We start from the raw sequence: 19,768 nt of genomic DNA on the forward strand, positions 1-19,768 counted from the left end.
CGCGCGTGTGCGTGCGTGTGTCTGTGTGTGGTGTGCTCCATGGGGTTCTGCCATGGTGGAGGTCAGTTCATGGATCTCCCTGGGGCTCCTCAGAGCTCAGTCCAGAGCCAGCAGTGGCTGGGTGTTCTCACTTTCCCCCTGGTCTTCGTGTTTCAGCGTGCCGGCTTCCACCACAGACTGGGACCTGGATGCAGAAAAACACACGTGATAGCAATGACTGCTGCAGATGCACTCACCTCCCTCGGCTCCCCGTGCTTCTTTTTATCATCTTTGCTTCAGTCCATCTTCATCTTTATGGCTTTTTAATTCTTTTCTGTGGAAAGCATAAGGAATTCGGGAAACACTCATTTAAATACAAGCAGGGAAGGGAGCTGTTGAAGATCTCAAATGCTTTCAAAATATTTAGTGCTTACCTACTGTCCCTAGTGCTGAACGTGCTCAGCAGCTTAAAGAGCTCCCAGGGCAGAGCTTCCATGAGGTACCCAAGACCAATAAAGAAGACAGCGTTACTATGATGATGAGGGAGCTTCTGGTGTGCCCAGCCCTGCAGTTTATCTCCCTGCCTACACCCTTGAAGTATAACTTTATTTAAAATTCATTTCTGTCTCCAAGGTGGGAAGCATAGTTTATACTTTGTTATTAATGGATTTTTAAAAATCCCAACACGAGAAAAATGAGTAAGCATTAGAGAAAGAGGAGCATCATGATTTCTTGCAGTAACAAAAGCTGAATGGGATCAAAATTGTGGGAAAATTCAAGACTATTAAATTTTCTGAGGTCTGTGGGCTGTAATGTTTGCTTGCTGAGCTATGGAAGGAGGATCTGATTAATTTATTGTGACAGAGATTTGTTATCCTCCATTTTCTCTGTTTTGGCTAGGAGTTGCTTCCCAGTTTGGTGGAGGCAATGAGCTTCAGAGCAAGGTCTCTTAGTGAATCTTGTACTTTAGGAAAGGGAACTTTTTCATAAGTGATGATGGAGTCATCCAGACCAGGCATTCACATAGTGCTTAGTATTGTTATAGAGAGCCAGTTTTCTCACGGATAGCTTTTAGAATTAGGAGTAGTTGTCATTCCACACATGATGCATTTGTAGTTCCCAATTGTTCATTTATGCTTTAGCTATTTTGTGACATTAGATGTCACCTCTCTTTTCATAAGAATCCTGAATAAATTACATACTTTGGTACTGCAGGACTGAATATCGTGACTGTGAATAACTTGTATGATAATTATTCCTATTCTTATGCCTGGAGCTTTCATTAAAGCATAATTTTAAAATTTCATTTAAAAAAAATCTCCAAAGAAAGATAATAAAAACTGGATGCTCAATGGCAAGACTTTATGCTATAATTTTCAAAGAAATTATGTTTTCCCAAATGTTTTCACTGCGTATGTTTTACAGATATGTGACATGAATAGTGATTTATAATTGCATTTTAATAGATAAGAGCAACTGATTTGGGAGATTATGCTAAATGGAAATTTACATATTTCTAGTATGAGGCAGCAAAAAATAATCATGTGGCATTCAAACTGTTACCGAATTGATTGAAATTGCAACATCACCAGGTTTATACTTTCTTTTTGACAACCAGATTAAATTATTAATTAATAATACCTGATTAATACTCGTCACCAGTGTATTTTTTCTGTCTGACCCGCTGCCCTTCAATGGATATAAAAAGTTGTGTATCTTTTGCAGCATTTCCCAACACACAGCTGAAAGTTTTTGCTCTAAATCAACTGAAAAATCTGAAATTTTTTCCTTTTGTGATCACTGCTGATCGTCTCTGCTTTCATCTTATTACACACTCAAAAATTCTTGCATTCTGTAACAGCAAAATACAGGACTCTCCACCACAATGGTGCTTGGATGGACACCACCTTGGGAGCAACATAATCCCAAATTCTGTGTTCAGGTCCTCTGCTGTTTCTTTTTACACAGAAACAAAACATCCAGGGCACTGCATAAATGTGTTGTAACCCACCTGACCTCCAAATTCCAAAGGCCAAATGATTCGAATGCTATGCTCAGCCCTTCTGAATAATGTGGGGAGGGATCCAACTGAGATTTTTGTATCTACTAAGTTCTGCAGCAGCAAATTATTTTCTGCTTCTGGTAAAAGCTGCTTAGATTACTATCCTAAAATAAGCAATTCTGATATCTATCTGTTGGGCACAGTCATGGTTTGAACAATCGTTGCTATTTTCTAAGACGCCACAAAAAAAGGATTTGTGTTTGGATTTCCATTTTCCAAATACATCAGGGTTTTTTTTGCTGAAAAGTGTTTCTAGTTTTATTTTTAACTTACTTTTTTATGTAGAAAATCAAAAAAATCAGTCAATTCTGAAAAATACTCCAAAATAATTTTTTTCATATTCTTCAGTTATGGTAAGTATTAAAAATGTAGATGGTTGGGGTTTGATGATATGAATCAATGCAACTCACAATCTAATGCAATAACTTAGCATGGCCTAAAACATCCTGAATGCATTCTATAGCTTTACTTTATTTATAATGACAGAGAAAAGATGATTTGCAGTAGGCCGCTGCTGCAGAAAGCATTTTCAACTGGCCAGTAACTGTAGAATCACAGAATTGCAGATTGTGCTGAGTTGGAAGGGACCCATCAGGATCATCTAATCCAACTTCTGGCCCTACACAGGACCATCCCCAAGAGTCACACCAGGTTCCTGAGAGCATTGTCCAAATGCCTCTTGAACTCTGTCTGGCTGGTGCTGTGACTGCTTCCCTGGGGAGCCTGTTCCAGTGCCCAATCACTCTCTGGGTGAAAAATCTTCTTCTGACCTCCAAAATAAACCTCCCCTGACTCAGCTTCATGTCCTTTCCTGAGGTGCTGTGACTGGTTAGGAGAGTAAAGATATCACCTTCTACTTCCCCTCATAAGGATGCTGAAGACCACAGTGAGGTCTCCCCATCTCCTCCAGGCTGAAAAGCCAAGTGACCTTAGCTGGTCTTCATGTGGCTTCCTGTCCTGTCCCTTCACCATCCTCATTCCTCCTTTGGACACTCATTAATAGCTTAATAGCTTTATATTGTGGTGCCCAAAACTGCACACAGCACTCGGGTGAGGCTGCCCCAGTGCAGAGCAGAGCAGGACAATCCCCTCCCCTGCCTGGCTGTGATGCTGTGCCTGATGCCCCCAGGACACACTTGGCCCTCCTGGCTGCCAGGGCACTGCTGACTCATGTTCAGCTTGCTATCAACCAGGAGCCCAGGTGTCTTTCCACAGCATTTGTCTCCAAGTTCTGGTTCCCCACACTATTCACACAACCAGGGTTGCCCCATGCCAGGTGCAGAATCCTTGTTAAACTCCATATGGTCAGTGATTGCCCATCTCTCTTATTTGTCAACATCTCTCTGCAGAGCCACCCTGCCTTCGAGGCAGTCAGCAGCTCCTCCCATTCATTGTTGTAAGTATTCCTTCCAGCCCTGCATCCACCTGGGTGAGGAAGCTATTGAAGAGCACAGGGCTGAAGATGGAGCCCTGTAGAACCCCACTAGTGACTAGTGACAGTCTGATGTCACCCTATTCACTGGTGTGTTTATCCAGCTGAGTATTGGATATTTTGTCAAGAAGGACACTGTGATAGACAACATCAAAAGCTTTGCTGAATTCCAAAAAGATCTCATTAACTGGCTTTCCTAGATCAGCTAGGTGGGTTACTCTGTGGTAGAAGGAAATCTGGTTTGACACACAAGACTTTCTCCTCATCACGGCACTGAATGTGACCAATGACTGCATTATCCTCCAGGTGGTTTTCAGTACTGCCCAGAATAATATTTTATGTGATTCCACTGGGCACTGAAGGGAGACTAACAGGCCTGTAGTTTCCTCCTTCTTGCCCTCCTTGAAAGCTGCGACATTTGCCAGCTTTCAGTCAGCTGGGACTTCTCCAGATCACCAAGATCACTCAAAAATCATCTAGAGAGTCATTGCAGTCACATCAGGTAACTCTTTGAGGATTCTCAGATGAATCCCATCAGGCCCCATGGATTACCAGGGATCCAGCTGGAGCAGCTGATCCTGCACAAGTTCAGAGTCAGCTGGGAGTTGATCATTGTCACAGTCATGGTCCTTCAGCTCTGGGTGCTGAGATTCCCTGAATTTTTTGGCTGTAGAAATTATTGTAAAACAAATACTCTTTGGAAGAAGCGCCCTATCTATTGGTTTCATCTGGTTTTTGTGTATCTAGCACACATGTTTAGTGCAAGGAAAGCAGTCTCATTCTAGGTATGTGCAAGTTTACACACTGTTTAGGGGGGTCTGTATGCTGTCTCTAGCACTAAGCCTAGGACTAAGACTAGTTTTTATTTTAAAAGTACTTCTACCTGCTTTAGCTGCATTAACATTTTATTCAGAGGACTTCACAACCACATTTCCCATTTTTGAGACAACCTGTTCATGGTTCTTGAGAAGGTGTGTGTGCATCTAATTGCACCTTAACCTCCTATTGAAAAATAAATTGCAGTAAGACACCAAAGTGCCTTTGCCCTGACTTGTCTTTGTAAATTGCTTCTTTGCATTCAAAGCACCCTCTTGCACAACAATTTAAGCCATTTTGATTTAAAATGGTAAATGAGCTGTACAAAACTTCCCTTGTTTGGCAAGCAGGGGTTAAGGTTTGGCCCTGTCAGTGCAGTGGACACTGTTCTGGTGATATCCCATGGCCAGCAGAAATTGTTCATGGCACCAGACAAAAACATTTCTGTTTTGCTGTTTTTCCATATCAATATGTTCTGATGGGGTGGAGTAGTAGATCATAAAAGAATCATCTCATTGATAGTGACAGAAGGAGCAACAGACATAGATGGAAATACAGGAACTTGCATTTTTTACTGGGGAATGCTTAAACACTGAAACAAATTGCTCAGAGGTTGTGGAGTCTTCATGCTTAGCAATAATCAAAATCCAGATGGACCCAATCCTGGACAAGGTGCTCTAGCTGACCCTGCACTGAGCAGGGGATTGGGTAGAAGATCTCCAGAGGCTTCTTCCTCAACCTTTTTTTGATTCTGTGCCCACAGAAATACCAACTTTTCTGAACCATCTCAATTCATCTTTCTCTATCCTGACAGGGCAACTATTTTCTTTCCAAGTCAATTATGCCTTTGGGGTGTCAGCCTTCACAGTGTGGATGGCATTCAGCTGCTAAACATAGATATCTGTGGCCATTTAAGGCACCATAGGGTATCCAAAACAACTGATTAGATAACTGAAGGTTATGGCTCTCGGGTTTATAAAGGACTTGTAGAGGACTCGTGTCCTCCTGAAGTAACAGATGGAGGCCAAGAGGCCATCACAGTGCCTAAAACCATTTAATTATACTTTGCAGGATGAATGCAGCTACTTTGTCATGTTCAAGAAATGTCCAAGTAATTTTGACCTGAGCCAGATATGAACTAATCATCTAAGCAGGAAACAGAAATAGCACTGGCCTTCTCCTGTCAATACATTTTAGTAACTTGTGTTTTGATTCATCTCATAATCAGACATCTATGGTCACTCTGTGCTATAAATGGCAGAGAAATAAACCTTCTTGGGGTGCTATTCATCTGACTTGTTCTAAACATATGGTACAAACATATGATTCATGGGTTACCTACGTTCAAGTCCCTGCTCATCTGTTAAAACCAGGGAGAACAGATTTCATGACTTATGAGGCAATGTTTCTTACATATCACAGCCACAACTGCCTTACACCTTCACTATTCACCTTCACTACATTACCTTCAGTACTCACCAGAAAAGTGACACTTGTCCTGTGTGCTCTGCAGCTCTGGAATGATTATATGTGAATTCAAAACCTTCTGGTTTCCTTCCTTCCTCAGCTGAAAATTCTCAGTAACCAGTTTGAAAGATACTTGGCTGTGGAGAATCTGGTTGACTTAAATTTTAACACAAGTAGACAATTGTTTGTATCACACAGATAGGGTCGCTGCCCTCAGCTGGCAGACACTGTGCCTGTCTTTCTTTAACATGATCCCTGGGAGAGACTTAGCTCCTGTAAGAGTGCGTGATCACAGTGGACTAGGACCTAAATCTGAAGTAATTAAAAGACAAGCCAATGCCCATACACTTTACTAATCTAGATTCCTAGGCTAGGTAACCTTTCTTAGGAGAACAAAATGAAAATGGAAAGAGGAATGACTTTTCAGTCTCACTTCTGAACCCTAGGTACCATTTGAGTGTGGTCCATTTAAAGCGTCAATCAAACCCCCCATGGTTGTTTTACTGTTCAGCAAGAATATTTGGAAGTCTGGAAAATCAACAATACCCAGCTGTTTCTCCAGCAGGCTGGCCATATATTTCAGATGACAGCACTGCATAGGTATGTACATCAATGTCTAAGAGAACAGATGGCTTTATGTGTGTGGCCACTTTTATGCAACTCTCTCCAATTCAGTCAAAAACCATGTAAGAAGACTGGATGCAGACCTCCTAGCTGTGCTGTTTTCAGAAGGCTCTTCTCAGGGTATAGCTGCAGTCAATCAGCTCACAGGGACTGATGTTTGTTTGGTATCAGGTTTGTTTCCCATAAAAAACACGGTACAAAACACTGGGCTGAGCCAACAGCAAGTGCCAGTGTATCACAGCATGTTTGTCTTTAGAGATACCCTCCAATTCTCTGATCCCTCATTTTATGCTCTTCTTCACAGGAATGCTGATGTGCTGCAGCCCACAGGAGCAAGGACATCTTTGTGCTAGGCTTCTTTTCAGGGGGTTTGTGAAGGAAAGAGGAGGGTGGCATGTTCTTCTTCCCTAAGTTCAGGAGGCTTCAAGCTCTCAGAGTGACATGCTGCAGATCACATTGAGTGACTGTTTTCTACCTCTCGCCTCCCATCTGCTCATTTCACTTAAAATCCATTCAGATTTCACCAGTACCTTAGGGCTGTTCATCTCCCAATCATTCATTCTCTTTACAGAACATATTTTTTTAAATCACACTCATGAATGTTTGTGCTGACAAGGTCTGAGGGACATTTTTCTCTCTGCCTTTCTCCCTCCATCAGACTGTAGAGGCGGGTGCAGCACCTCAGAGAGTGTTCTGCAACACACCTCACTCAAGGGTATGGCTTCACTGCGTGGGAAAAACAAGGATTTCTCCTCAGCATCACAGAAACAGTGAAAATGTACAGGTGTGAAGTATCTGGGGCAAAAGGTACCCTTTTGTTATTGAAAGTGCTCGGAAAGGAAATGCTCCCCAGGTGGTGTGGGCAGATGAAGCAAGCCCTGCTCAGCAGTGCACAATCCCAGTGCAGCAGCCATGGTGTGGAGCTCTGTGCCCAGGCTCATAAGCACTGTTCAAATCTCTTGCCAAAGCAGTTTTACAGCTTCTACGCTGGTGTTGGCTCACAGCTCTGCACTAAGACAGCAGGGTATTGTGCACAGAGACCTGCCCAGAGGGGCAGCTTTGGTACATCAATCTCAACACTGCAAAGAGATGCAGCAGCACCAATGTCTAGAGGCCCAGGTGGCCTGGGAATGATCCACTGGCATGATGAGTCAGGGGCAAGAGCAGTGTGAAAACTCTGGCATCACCTTGCTGCCAAGGCTCAACCCTCAGGACAGTGGTGCCAAGCTGCTGCACTTCCAATGGAAGCTGACTTTGTGGCCACTCTGGCAGCAGTGACCATCTTTCTCCCTAGTGGTGAGCACACCCTAGTGAGAGGTCTTGGAGTTGCCTCACTAAAGAGGCAGCTACTGCAGAGTGAACCCAGCACAAAAGCCCTGATCCTCCCCACACCTGCCAGTTCTTGCCATGCCCCTTTGTACCTGGGAGCTGGCCACAGCTGCTTCTCTCCACACAAACCCTGAGCACAGCTTGCTGCAGGGTGTGCACAAGGAGGGATAGGGGTGACACTGCACCCCATTTGACTCCAACCATGGCCTGGCTGTCTGAGCACCCAGTCCTGACCTGTCCCTTAGCCCACACTGCTCTCCAGGGATGTGGCGTGTATCCTTTGGTACTTCCTGTCAAATCAGGTTCCTGATGAGCTATGAGAAGTTCTCAGCTTATTGCAGACACTCAGACACTGAACTGTATAAACATACAGAAATGCTTAAGTGTGTCACACAGTGCATACAGTCCCATGCCTCCAGGCCACTGAGACCCAGATGGAACCAGAGCATATGCAGGACAAATGCAGCCAGACTCCTCTGGCAGGGCCTGTCCCTGAGAAATGAGGACAGGAGTTGGTCTGTCCTCCATCAGCCTTGGAATTAGGGAGCACATCTCAGTCTTTTTTCATCCGTGTGGATTTGCCTGTTATCTCCTTCTCCTAAGTGTTCTGAGCTTCTGTGTCAAGCTCTTGCCCCAGGTCAGGGCAGGGGAATGGCGTGGGTAGGAGCTTTCCCTGTCCATTTCCTTTCTCTGCTATAGGCTGAGTTTTCCACATGCTTTCTTTCTCATAGAAGGAATAGCAGCACCTGCTTCAGCAAGGGTTTCCTGGAATATCCTTAGTCCTTTGGAATCCAGTACATCACCTATCACATGGTAAGCCTAGTCATAGGATCAAAGACAACCCTGCAGCAGCAAACACCAATTACATCAGATTCAGCAGAGCTATTACAAAGTGTGCAGAATTTGATATCAAAAAAAAAAAAAAAGAAATTCAGACCAGGTAATGAAAAAAATTTCTTCTCACACTTTATGAATATTCACACATGAACACACATGCACTTGTCATGGCCACTCACACTTTTCCTGTTTATCCTCACTTTCTTGCCCACCAAGCTCTCACCAAGCCCAATGGCTTCCTTTTTCCAGACAATCCAGTGCTTCACTCCTGCCTCATCTTTCAGTCTGCCTTTTTTAGCTCCCAGTGACTCCAGTCTCAGCATCTCAACCAGATCTGCCACTGATTCAGTCTCTTCACTGCTGTGTGCAATAACAGGGAGGACAGAGTGCTAGGAGCAAAGGGGCAAAGTCTTTCTACTTCCCCATCATACATCAAAAATTTCCTGTCCTTCAGAAGAGCAGCACTACAGCATGAAAGCAGCCCTGCAGATGTACTATTTAGAGTGGAAAGTCAAGCACCACCGCAGCATGAAAAACAAAAATGTAGGTTGTGGGAGCAGCAGTCCCTTGGCCAGGTGTGTGTGGGTGTTGAGACCCGTGCATTGCACCCTGGCCCCAGGAGCACACTCTGTTCTTACTCAGAGGGCTCTTTCCTCCCTCAGTGCTCAGCACACACAGTGCTATGCTAGTCAGTGGCTTTTTATTCTGCTTTCTTGTGGTGATTCAGCATGTGGCTCTGTGACACATTTGCTGCATATTAGTCCCAATCCTGCTCTGAAGATAGCCTTTTTTAATTCTCTCCTGAGCTTTTCTGTGGAGTTTGTCAATGCAATACTTGTGTGCCTCCTAAATGCTCATTCATTTACTGCCATAGCATGACTGTGAGAGTTGGTGTTCTTTTGATTTTCATTTTGCATGTGGAGAGCTGAAACACAGTGAGGCTGGGTGCAAGTATTCCTCCCATGGGGTGCCCAGTGCTGGAGGTCTGATTTTGCAGAGCCCTCAGCCTGAAGTGGCAGCTTGTGTGTTCAAAGCACATGTCCCATGGCACTTGTTGCAGGCGAGTGCAGAGTATTTCTGGAAATTAGAGCCCACAGTCTATAGCTTGGCATGCTGAAAATAAGCAATGTGCAATCTCACAGTCTGTGTGAAGTTTGGCTTAAGCTACTTGCCAGGCTGGCACAGGGGCTCTGGGGGAGAGGGAGAGCAGGGTCTGCTTCTCAAGGGTTGTACCCAACAGACTGACCCTGGTCTCCATCAGCCATTTGTTGCCCACCAAGTGTGTGTCCTAGTCCGTCTGCTTCCACTCCTTTGTGCCCACCTCATCTTTCAGTCTGCCTCGTGGCTCCCATCCCAGTGACCCAAGTCTCCAGTACACAGATGGGCTCACCACTAAATCCTCTTCTCTCCAATTCTCCTGCCAACAGCAGGGAGGATGAAACCCTGCAAGCAAAAGGTGTCAGTCTTCCAAATCCTGGCTCCATGCCATGGATTGGCCTAGTGCAGAGACAATTGTGATCACAAGTAAAAGTTGTAATTGCAAAAGCCCTCTACACCCCACGGCCTAGGCAGGAGATGCACATCGTAGGCATTGAACCATCAACACAAGCTGAATAAGTTTATTTATGCTGGGAGGCTAAGCTAAAGCACGAGGCAATCTGTGGGGCCATTAAATGCTAAAATTAAATATGTTTCTACAGGGCATGTGTGAATTGCCCTTTCAAAGGCTTGTAGCTCAGCCAGATGTAGGCAGATTTTTCACAGGACAGCAAAAGACATAAGCAGTGTAAAACCATTTGTTTTATTAAGTGTCATGTCTCTAATCTAAACTACTAAACTTTTGGCAAATTTATAGCCAGTTGAAGACATAATTTACAGCACAGTATTTAAGTCAGCCTGAACAGCACTGGTTCTGCCATTCTCACCCCTAGCCTGTGTTTCTGCACCCATGCACTGGGAATTGAGTGCTGCAAGCAGATGAAATGAAGCCCACACTGTCAGTGCCCCCAGACAGCAACTGATTTCCTGCCTCATCCCAGGGCATCCCCAGTACCAAGCTACCCATCCCTCCTGTCCTTGGTTCAGCTGTGGCTGTGCAACTCACTTGGCTTCCCTTGCTATATGTTCCAGAGGAGGCTGCAGCCTCCCCTGTAGCTTCCCTGCTACAGGACCTGCTAATGTGCCAGATCCACCAGCTGCTTTCCACTTCTTTCTGATGCATTCACTGTATTCTGTTTAGAAGCTGTAAACTTTAAACAGAATAGATAACTTTAAACTCTAGATAAACTAGATAATGCGTACATTACAGGACATGCATGTCCCTGGAACACCTGCTTTGTTACCAATCCATGTCTCATTCATCATTTGTGTATGGGGGAAGAATTCTGCAGAAGCGTTCAAAAATTCTCTTTTGTTTGAAATAATTTATAATAAAATAGTGAATGTAAGCCTCATGCTGTAGGTCTTGTGTATTTTAGAGTTATTGTATCACAAGTTTTTTTCCCTTTTCCCCCAACACAAGTAGAAATGCACCCCAGCTACAAGCAGAGCAGCCCAGCTGCCATCCATGGGCAGTGGGAAGTGTTCACACATTTTCATACTGGTTTTTATTTGCTGGTATTTTACTACTTCTGCAGTAAATTGGTGCTGACTGTGAACCGGCATAAAACATGACCCATAAAAGCAGAAACATATGGCGAAGGAACATTAAGGTCACACTAAGGATAACAACTAGAAAGGTCTGCCTTGCAGAGCCCAGCTGGGCATATGGAGAAACAAGTCTGAATAAATAAAAACCTTACATAAGTCACCCCCATGAACGGCCCCTTTTGGTTCTAAAACTGTTCCAGTCGGCATTAGTGGGGACCAGTTGTAAAATCCTTCTTTCTGGGAGCAGGATCCCATTTCTGAGAAACAGCAATTAGTTTCAGCAGTGAGTTCATTTGAATATCAGGGCTTTTGAAAACACACACATCAGGAGGCAATAATGGCTAAACCCTCATCTGTACTTTAAAATCCTTTCACTCTAATCTGGGACATAAAAATCCACATGCTATAACTCAACATCATGCATTCCAACAGACTTTTTCCACTGCATTTTCAAAATGCATGATATGGAGGCTTTTGATGAACCACTGGTCAGGCCATTGAGTCTTTGGGCGCTGAAGTCCTTTAGGAAACAGCCTCAAGTTGTGCCAGGAGAGGTTTAAATTAGATATTAGGAAAAAATTTCTTTACTGAAGGGATCGTAAACATTGGAACAGGCTTCCCAGGGAAGTGGTGGAGACACCATTCCCTGGAGGTATTTAAAAGATGTATAGATGTGGTGCTTAGGCACAAGGTTTAATGGCGGACTTGGATTAACTTGTACTTGATGATCTTAAAGTTTTTTCCCAACCTAAATTATTCTACAGTTCTATGACTCTTTAAGTTTTTATTTTACAGTAGAAAAACATAATGCATAGATTGTACATGTTCATAATTAGTGTGCTTGGCCCTACTTTAAAAGTTGTTCCCTAACTCTGAATTTGCAGGGTCTCTGATAAGCTTGACTCTACTAGAAATGCCCTTCAACCCATGTTATCCTAAGAATAATTTTAAACCCCAAATTTGAATAAAGTTATTATTAATTATATTTTGATTAAATAAGTTTGATTAAACAAGCCAGGTTGTTTAGCCAGACTATATATGTAGTTGTTAGGTAAAATTTTCTTCTCTGCAAGGCAATTTTAAATTTTCAAACCTGTTTGCACTGGCAGCAGGTTAAAAGCTAGTGCTTTTTTGATGCCTGTGAGGGCAGAAAAGGATCATTCAGCTCCCAGGCTGTGCTAGGTGCCTGTGCAGGGAACAAGCAAAGGCAGAGAACAGTCTCCATCAGTTGGACTGAAGAGCAAGTTCAAACATCAAGAAGTGACCCAGATGCAGCTGAGGAAGTGCAGTTCTTGTGAAGAAAAGTGAGTCACAGAGAGGGAGCATGCTGCTGCAGCTTACTTGTTGCTGCTGGACCTGAGTGCAAGGGCAAGGGTGACCCTGGAGAATAAAGGAAACTTCAAAGAACAGAGCTCTTTCACATCCTCTGCAGTCACTGAATCCATCCCTCCACCTGGGGATGCTCACCCACTGCTTTTAGGTACCTAAATAGCTGCAGACATGGATCTCCTACTGCTGGCAGAATGGGGCTAAAATATTGTGCCCTATTGGCACAGTGATATGCTGAGAGCAGTCTCAGACTCTGTAACTGCTAGGCTTAAGCATCCACTATAACTATTTGGTAAACTGCACACCCAGATAAAACCTCCAGCTGCTGCTAAAAAAAACACTTCATCAACAAAAGCCAGCATGAATGCCTCAGGCAAATGCTTTGCTTTTGTCTGAGCTCCCTGTTGACTAAAGGCCCCTTTCTGACCATCAGAGATCACAGAAGACTTGGCCACAGCTGAAAGGGAGGTGATATTCTTCCCTGTGCTCCAAATTCTGCACCATTTATATCACTCTGAAATCCCAACACTCTTGAGTGACAGGATTGCTGGGTGGAGGTGGACCCTTCAGAAGAGATGGCTCAAGACAGGGGAAGGGCCTGTTGCCATTGCTGCTCCCAGGACTCTCTAATGGATGCAGCCAGGCTCCCAGATTAAACTAAGTTTGCTGTAATAATGCTGGTTTGCATGTTTACTGCCTTGCACATTTCAGACTTCACTGAGCTGAATCTTCACAAACATACATTCTGAATGGATTTTTATTATTGTTGCTCCCCCTCCCCTCCCCCCGGTAATTAAGACTCATTATGTGGAGTCATCAGCTGTTTTGCTTTGTTTCCCATCTGTTCATACAGTCCTTGGGATCCCAGATAATACTGCAGATGGGAATGCCATTTCTGCTGGTTTGGTTTTGCTCCAGTGGGACTTCATGTGGCCACTGGTGGAAAAGATGCAATGGTTTTGATTAAAGATTTTCCATATTATAGACATTCATCAAATCTCAAAATTTTCAAGATTATGTCACTGACTAGAGTCAGTGGCAGCCTTTCTCTAAGAGGATATTCAATCCTTTCCCCATCTACAACACATCCATTCTCTGAAGTCAAGGACTCTTTCTTGAGAACAAATCTTGTGCAAGTCACTGGGAAAACCACCCCTGCCTGTGACTGGGAAGAAGATAATGTTCTGGTTCCATTGCTGTTAAATGGAGCAGAAGCTGGTTCTAATGAGACTTTGCTATGCAAGTTTAATGTCCTGTAGCCCCTCCACATTAGTCTTTCACTCCTGTATCAGTCAGATTGTCCTACTGGCACACTGCTTCTGGCCTCTGATGGCTAGCAAACCAACCCTGATTTGCAGCCAAGGTGCACTTTGGTCAATTTATACCCATTTGATCTCATGCCTAATGCCTAAATTGTCCTTTTCTCAAATACTTGTTCTCTCTCCCCAGATTTTATTCCCTTCAAATCAATTTCAACCTTTGCTCTCTGAAGTTAAACAAACCACTGTCTTCTATAGCTTCTTGTGGAAAAATATGCTCTCTGCTTTCTTCATCCTCCCCAGAGTTCTCAGGTGAGCCTGTTTCAATTTACATGTCCCTGCCATGGTGACAGGAGCCAAAGCACTGCTGTCAGTCCTAAAGCCAACCTACAGGCAGGTACCTGCTCCAGCTTCAGCCCCTCTCACTTCTGCTTAGTGAGGTTTTTCCTGGTCTGTATTTGGAGATTTATTTTAGTTCTCTGTTTGGTCTCAGGAACATCTTGAAAATGGCCTCCTTCCCACCTCTGCCTTCATTTGCTAATATAGGTTACATAGCTACTACGGTATTTTGGTCAGTCATTCTCTGATTCCATTTCCTGGCAATTTTCTTCCAGATCTATAATTCATACCTTGATTTCTCAGCCTCTCTGCTACTAAAATTGCCAGACACTATTTTTGGAGAAGGTGTCAAGGGCGAGCTGCTCTCCAGGTGCAGAGAATGGTGGCATTTCATCTCACAGGACACTCCTCTGTGGTCACAGTGCAAGCTCTCAGCTGTTATAGCTGCACTCAGCTCAAAGACTCCAGTGGTGACTTTAGCCAGGATGGGCTTGTGTGGCTTTACAGCAAGTGGCCACAGAGCCAGGAGGGGCTGCAGCCCTGCACCTTGTCACGCAGCAGGACGGTGCCACTGCAGTTTCAGCCTCCCTGGTAAAGCCAAGTCTCATAAGCACTGCCCTCCCCTGCAGCTGGCTGCTGGCCAGGTAAACCCGCAGTGATGTCTGGGCAGTCAGAGAGGAAAGGTCCAGTAATCGTTCAGGCTTTTCAGCCTTAAATTGCAGAAACCTAAGAAGGCTCAGTCTTTGCCCCTTTCATGATTGCTAAAGAAAAAGTCAGGGACCTTTGCCTTTATTTTTTGTTAAACCGATCATTTCATCGGAAAAAACCACAAAATTAACATGTTACCTAAGAGTGTATGCCAGGAAAGGAGGGCCAGAGGAGATATTTTCAATAAAACTAGAAATTGTTTTAATGAGGTAAAGAAATGATGGAACAATTGTGAGGGAGTTATATTTAAGATGAAGAATAATGTTAGAAGATCACCTATGCCTAATGCAAACCTCTCTAGAGTATCCAGAAATCTCAGTCATAGCCTGAGTTTCACATTGTTAGAGATAAATGAACCTAAAGAGGCAAGAAGGGGAGATATATAAAGACAGGTAATGCTGGTAGAAGTCTGGAGACCTTTCAAGATGCCTTAAATATAAATCTGGTAAAAAAAAAATCTAATAAAACACACAATCATGCTTTCTAAACATAGGCTTTTACCTGTGATTGGACCAAAGCATAATTTCAGGAGAAGAAGAATCAAAGCAAATACTCATAGGAGAAAATCTGTTGAAGCTGTGAACTTTTCACCTTTAACAGCAAGAAGTGACCACGGGGTGCAAGATCAGATGGTTGACTTAACCGCTGAGTAACGAAATTAGGCTAAAAGTTAGATCTAGTCTGCCCAGAGGCAACATGACAAATTAGATTCATCCCCTCCCCGTATTTGTATTAGTGCACTTTTTTATTAGTGAACAGATTATAAAAGAAGGCTTTGCCTCAAGGCAGGGTTTTCTGGCACTGAACTAATTTTCAAGCTGAGGTTCTCCCCTGAGGGCACAATAAGACCCTCCCTTCTTTGCAGCCAAGGATCAGATCCTCGGCAAAGATTTACCTGTGAACAGCTCTCAACATATTTGGAGCTTTAAAAAAACTGCAGATTTCTTTCTATAAAGCTACATTAATGGGGATATAGTTTATTAATAAAGAAATATTTCATATTTTTCTAAAATAATTCCGTGCATTTCACTGACAAAATTTATTAAAAATAAATTGGTTTAAACTCAGCCCTCTGGGGCAGGCTTTGTAAACTCATGCTGGCTCCCAGCCTCAGTTGGTGCTCAAGAGGGAGAACTGCTGACAACGCAGGTGGCCACCCCTCTTCATGACAGGGCTGCATAGCCTGAAAGCCTTGTGGCCCTGTGAGCTCTTGAAATCAGCCATAAGTGTTGGTGTTTGCAGCACGAGGCCTCCCTTTGCAGACACAGCTGCATGGCATCCCTCTGACCTGGAAGGGAGCCGTGAATCAAGAACGCATTTCTTTTTCCTCTGAAGATGAAAGACTTTCAAAATTAATTGCGTGACATTACGGCCTGCCTGTGTTGTCAGCTTTGATTTTGCTGTGACAAAATGATGGCCGCTCCGTGTCACGGAGAGCGACGCCGTGCCTGCGAGCGCCGCGCTCATCAAGTGGCAGCAGCGAGGAAAGCATCGCTGCGATCGGCATGGGAAGCAGCATCGCTGCGATCGGCATGGGAAGCAGCTTCGTGGAGGGGACGCCAGGGGTGAGGCAAGTGCAGATGTTACACTCACACAGGGGAGCCTACACGGCCACGGCTCGCTGCAGCTGGCGCTGGCTGAGCCGTGCCACCCGCAGCTCTGTGCCAGGTATCCGGCTTCCTGACCCCGTCCCCACAATTAGCCCAAACTGCTGAGGGTAACACTCTCCAGAGGTGTCATTTTGAGCATTCTGAGCTGAATGCACAATCACCAGAACTAAAATCAGAGCATTCAAAGGGCAGCTCTGCAACTGCCTTTGCAGGGCTTTGCAGAGCAAGCAGGAGCAGAAACAGAGGGAGAAGACCAACTCCTTTTCCCTTTAGAGGGCAGTGGTGTTCATCGTACAAAAGCTGCTTTTTCAAGGAGGTAAATCCCGCATCGATAACAAGCGGGTCAGCAGCAGCAGAGCAGCAGCAAGGAGTTGGGACCAGTGCTGAAGTGGTGCCACTGGGTGCACTGCACCGTGCAGGACAGCATCTCACCCTGATGTACTTTCTGTAACGCTCTGTGCGGGGGCTCATTAATTTCCCCTCATTTTCATGCACAGTAATCAGACAAGTAATTACGGTTCCACCGAGAGGCTTCCTTTCTCCCACCACACCATGGGCACAGCCCAGAGTGAAATTACTGCCTCCCTTCGAGCCAGATGAGCCCTCCCTGTGAGATTGAAGCCAAACCTGTTCCGAGAGCTGAATAAGAGCTGATTTCGAGGGCAGTACCAACCTTTTCATGGGCTTGGGCGAGGCCTCCCGCTCCAGGTTGGAGGAGGCATGCTTCACGTGCATGGCGTTGTAGGAGGTGTGGGTGTACTCGTTCTCGTCGCTGTAGTCGGGACCCAGCAGCGTTCGAGCCCACGTCCCCATGTCGTAGGGAGGCAGAGTCCCCCCAAACTCAGAGGGCAGGCATTCGGGGTGTATTAGCTGGTGAAGGCTGTTCAGGTTGTTACCGTGGAGAAAGATCTTTAACAAATAAAAAAGAAAGTTCAAAGTCATCACCGGCTCCTTACTTCATTAAGTACAATCATAGCAGCGCTAATGAGGCGTGGAGCGTCATTAGTTGACGCTGCAGTTTCAGGTGGGAATTTCAAAAGCTCTCAGGGTTTACTCAGCTGGCAGAAGAGGGGGGGTTAACTTCGGGGTGGGCACTACTAACACTTCTGTAAACTCCCATTCGCTTGCTTTTGGCACTTGACAATTTCTTAAGTACCAGATTAGGAGAAGCAGAAGTCAGGAATTATGACTGATTATTGCTACTGTAAGAGGATAGAGGCTTACATGAAGAGCAGTGAGAAGAAAAGGGTGACAGTGGAGCTTACTGAAAGCAGGCGTAAAGAGTAGGACTGCAGCATCTGAGGGGGCCAGGACAGACATTTCCAGGGGTGTATCAGGCTGTGTCACCACTCGGTGATGCTTCAGCACCACTTGTTTCTCTAATCCCTCTTTGCTTTCAGGTGGGTCCTACCCTTTTCCTGCCTAGTCAGACCCAGTTCAGGGTGGGCTCTGGGGTCTCCTGAGGGGTTATTCAGCTGTTGTTTGACAGACTGCAGAGAACAAATGGCTAGGGTGACTGCAGAACCACCAGTTCACTTGGGTTTCAGCGGAGAAGATATGCCTCTTCTGCGGTGTGAGCAAACAGCCTTCAGGCATGGCTACTTTTGGTGGAAGCAAGTGAGTTAACCATCATGTGAAAATAATCACCCTGCTGAAGGAATGTAATATGAATTTTTACTCCTACAACAAGAGTTGAACTGAATTTTCTCTTGCTTGCAAGTAACATCAGCCAGGCCTGATAGTCCCTCCACATTGCCAATTCTCTCTATCCCTGAGCACGTCCCAGTAAAATGTATCCATGCTTTGTTAGTGATAACAAATTTCTGGTCCCTGGCTGAGTTATTGATTCAATCCAAATCATTCCAAACTCTAATTTTTAATAGCAGCAGTGATTTTCTTGTACCATATGGAAAATGGAGAGAAAAAAACTAGAAAAAAAAAACCCCAGTCAGGTACTTGGAAAATCCAGGTCTGCAGGTTCCTCCCCACCCCACCCCCCACCCCCATCGAGTTACCCTTTTCCTTGTCTTGTCTTTGAGGAATGGTTTGATTAGCGTGTACAGGGCATGGATGTACCAGGGCTGATTGACAAAATGGACTCCTCCAAAACGTGCAGGAAAGCTGTCCTATAGAAAGAAAGAAAGGAAGGCAGTCAAGAGATGCAGTGCTTTACTCCGGCAGTCAATTGGATGAAAGTCGAAGGAAAAATCTGCCTCTTTCCATCTGCAAACGAGCACTGGGAGGGGGCAGGAGGAAAATGGAAAGCCGAAAAAGATGCCTGTAAGCGTTTGTATCAGTTTCCTCTGCGGACAGAGGCAGTCCCCTCGCCCCTCCACACACTGGCGCATCAATTGCCGAGAAGATGCTGAAGATTTAAAGTCGGGTCTCCAGCCACTTCTCACGAACATTTTTTAACTCCGTCAGGGCATCTGACTCGGCCGGCCTGGGAAGTGAGAGGGGGTTGACGAGGGGAAGCTTTCTAATTTCTCATTGTACTGCGCAAGGCAAGCCCCCGGTTCCCACGCACAGCGCTGCTCAGAGCTCACCTTTTCACCCTTCGGCCTCCCTGCCTCCCCCCGCTCCAATCATCATCACAATGGCTGACCTTTCGGGGTGAGCGAGCAGCATATTACAGGGAGGAGGATGGGTGGGAAATGCCGATAAGTGAAGGTGCGGGGAGAGCGCACCATGACAGCACCATGGAAACTGCGGGAGCCGCGCTCGCCGCTGCCCGGCTCGGCACGGACAGCCCGGGCATCATTAGGATGCAGGGAGCGTCCCGCTGGCGAGGCGCTCGCACAGCATCCTCCGCCAGCCCGGCACGCCCCAGAGAAGGGGAGGCGGCCGGCCTGTCTTTGCAGGTTATTGTGCATGGCGAAGGGTGTTCTGCACCTACGATCTTATCCAACCAACGCCAGTCAAGGAAGAGCCTGGGAGGTTTTTTCGCGTGGCATAAATAATGGGACGACCGCTGCGGCTGTGTGCAAATACGCTTCCAAGGGGAGGAGAGGAGCCTGTCTCTCTGCTGTGAAGGGAGATTCTGATGAAGCCGTCCTCATCCTGTGTGTGCTCCCAACCCCTACAGCTCAGCAGGAAAAGCAGAGTATAATCAGGTCTCTTCCTTCAGGGCTTTGGCTCTGGGACTCAGGCAGGTTCCTTCCCCCCACAATTAGCACAGGGTGTCCTGGGGCTTTCTCTCGCCTTCCTCCCGAGCATCAGAGATTGAGCACAGCTGGTGAGAATACGGGGTGGATTTGTGAGATGATATGAAAAAAATCCCCTTATACACCTGCTCTGCAGAGCTTCTGTGCTGCTTCAAGGTCAATTT

The 19,768-nt window shown here is 45.3% G+C and overlaps 1 protein-coding gene across 1 annotated transcript in view; it reads right to left on the reverse strand.

Annotated features, from left to right (window-relative positions):
- Positions 1–96: 96 nt before the first annotated feature.
- The window catches only part of CLVS1 (clavesin 1), a gene marked incomplete at both ends in the record, with an annotated part of 87,110 nt that continues 67,438 nt past the window's right edge, over positions 97–19,768 (reverse strand). Inside the window, 3 exons of the mRNA XM_084209256.1 lie at positions 97–184; positions 17,114–17,349; positions 18,456–18,566. Of these exons, the coding sequence (XP_084065382.1) occupies positions 97–184; positions 17,114–17,349; positions 18,456–18,566 (435 nt within the window). The remainder of the gene's footprint in view (positions 185–17,113; positions 17,350–18,455; positions 18,567–19,768) is intronic.

The sequence above is a fragment of the Fringilla coelebs genome (genome assembly GCF_963513975.1).
Source record: "Fringilla coelebs genome assembly, chromosome: 1".
Classification (NCBI taxonomy): domain Eukaryota; kingdom Metazoa; phylum Chordata; class Aves; order Passeriformes; family Fringillidae; genus Fringilla; species Fringilla coelebs.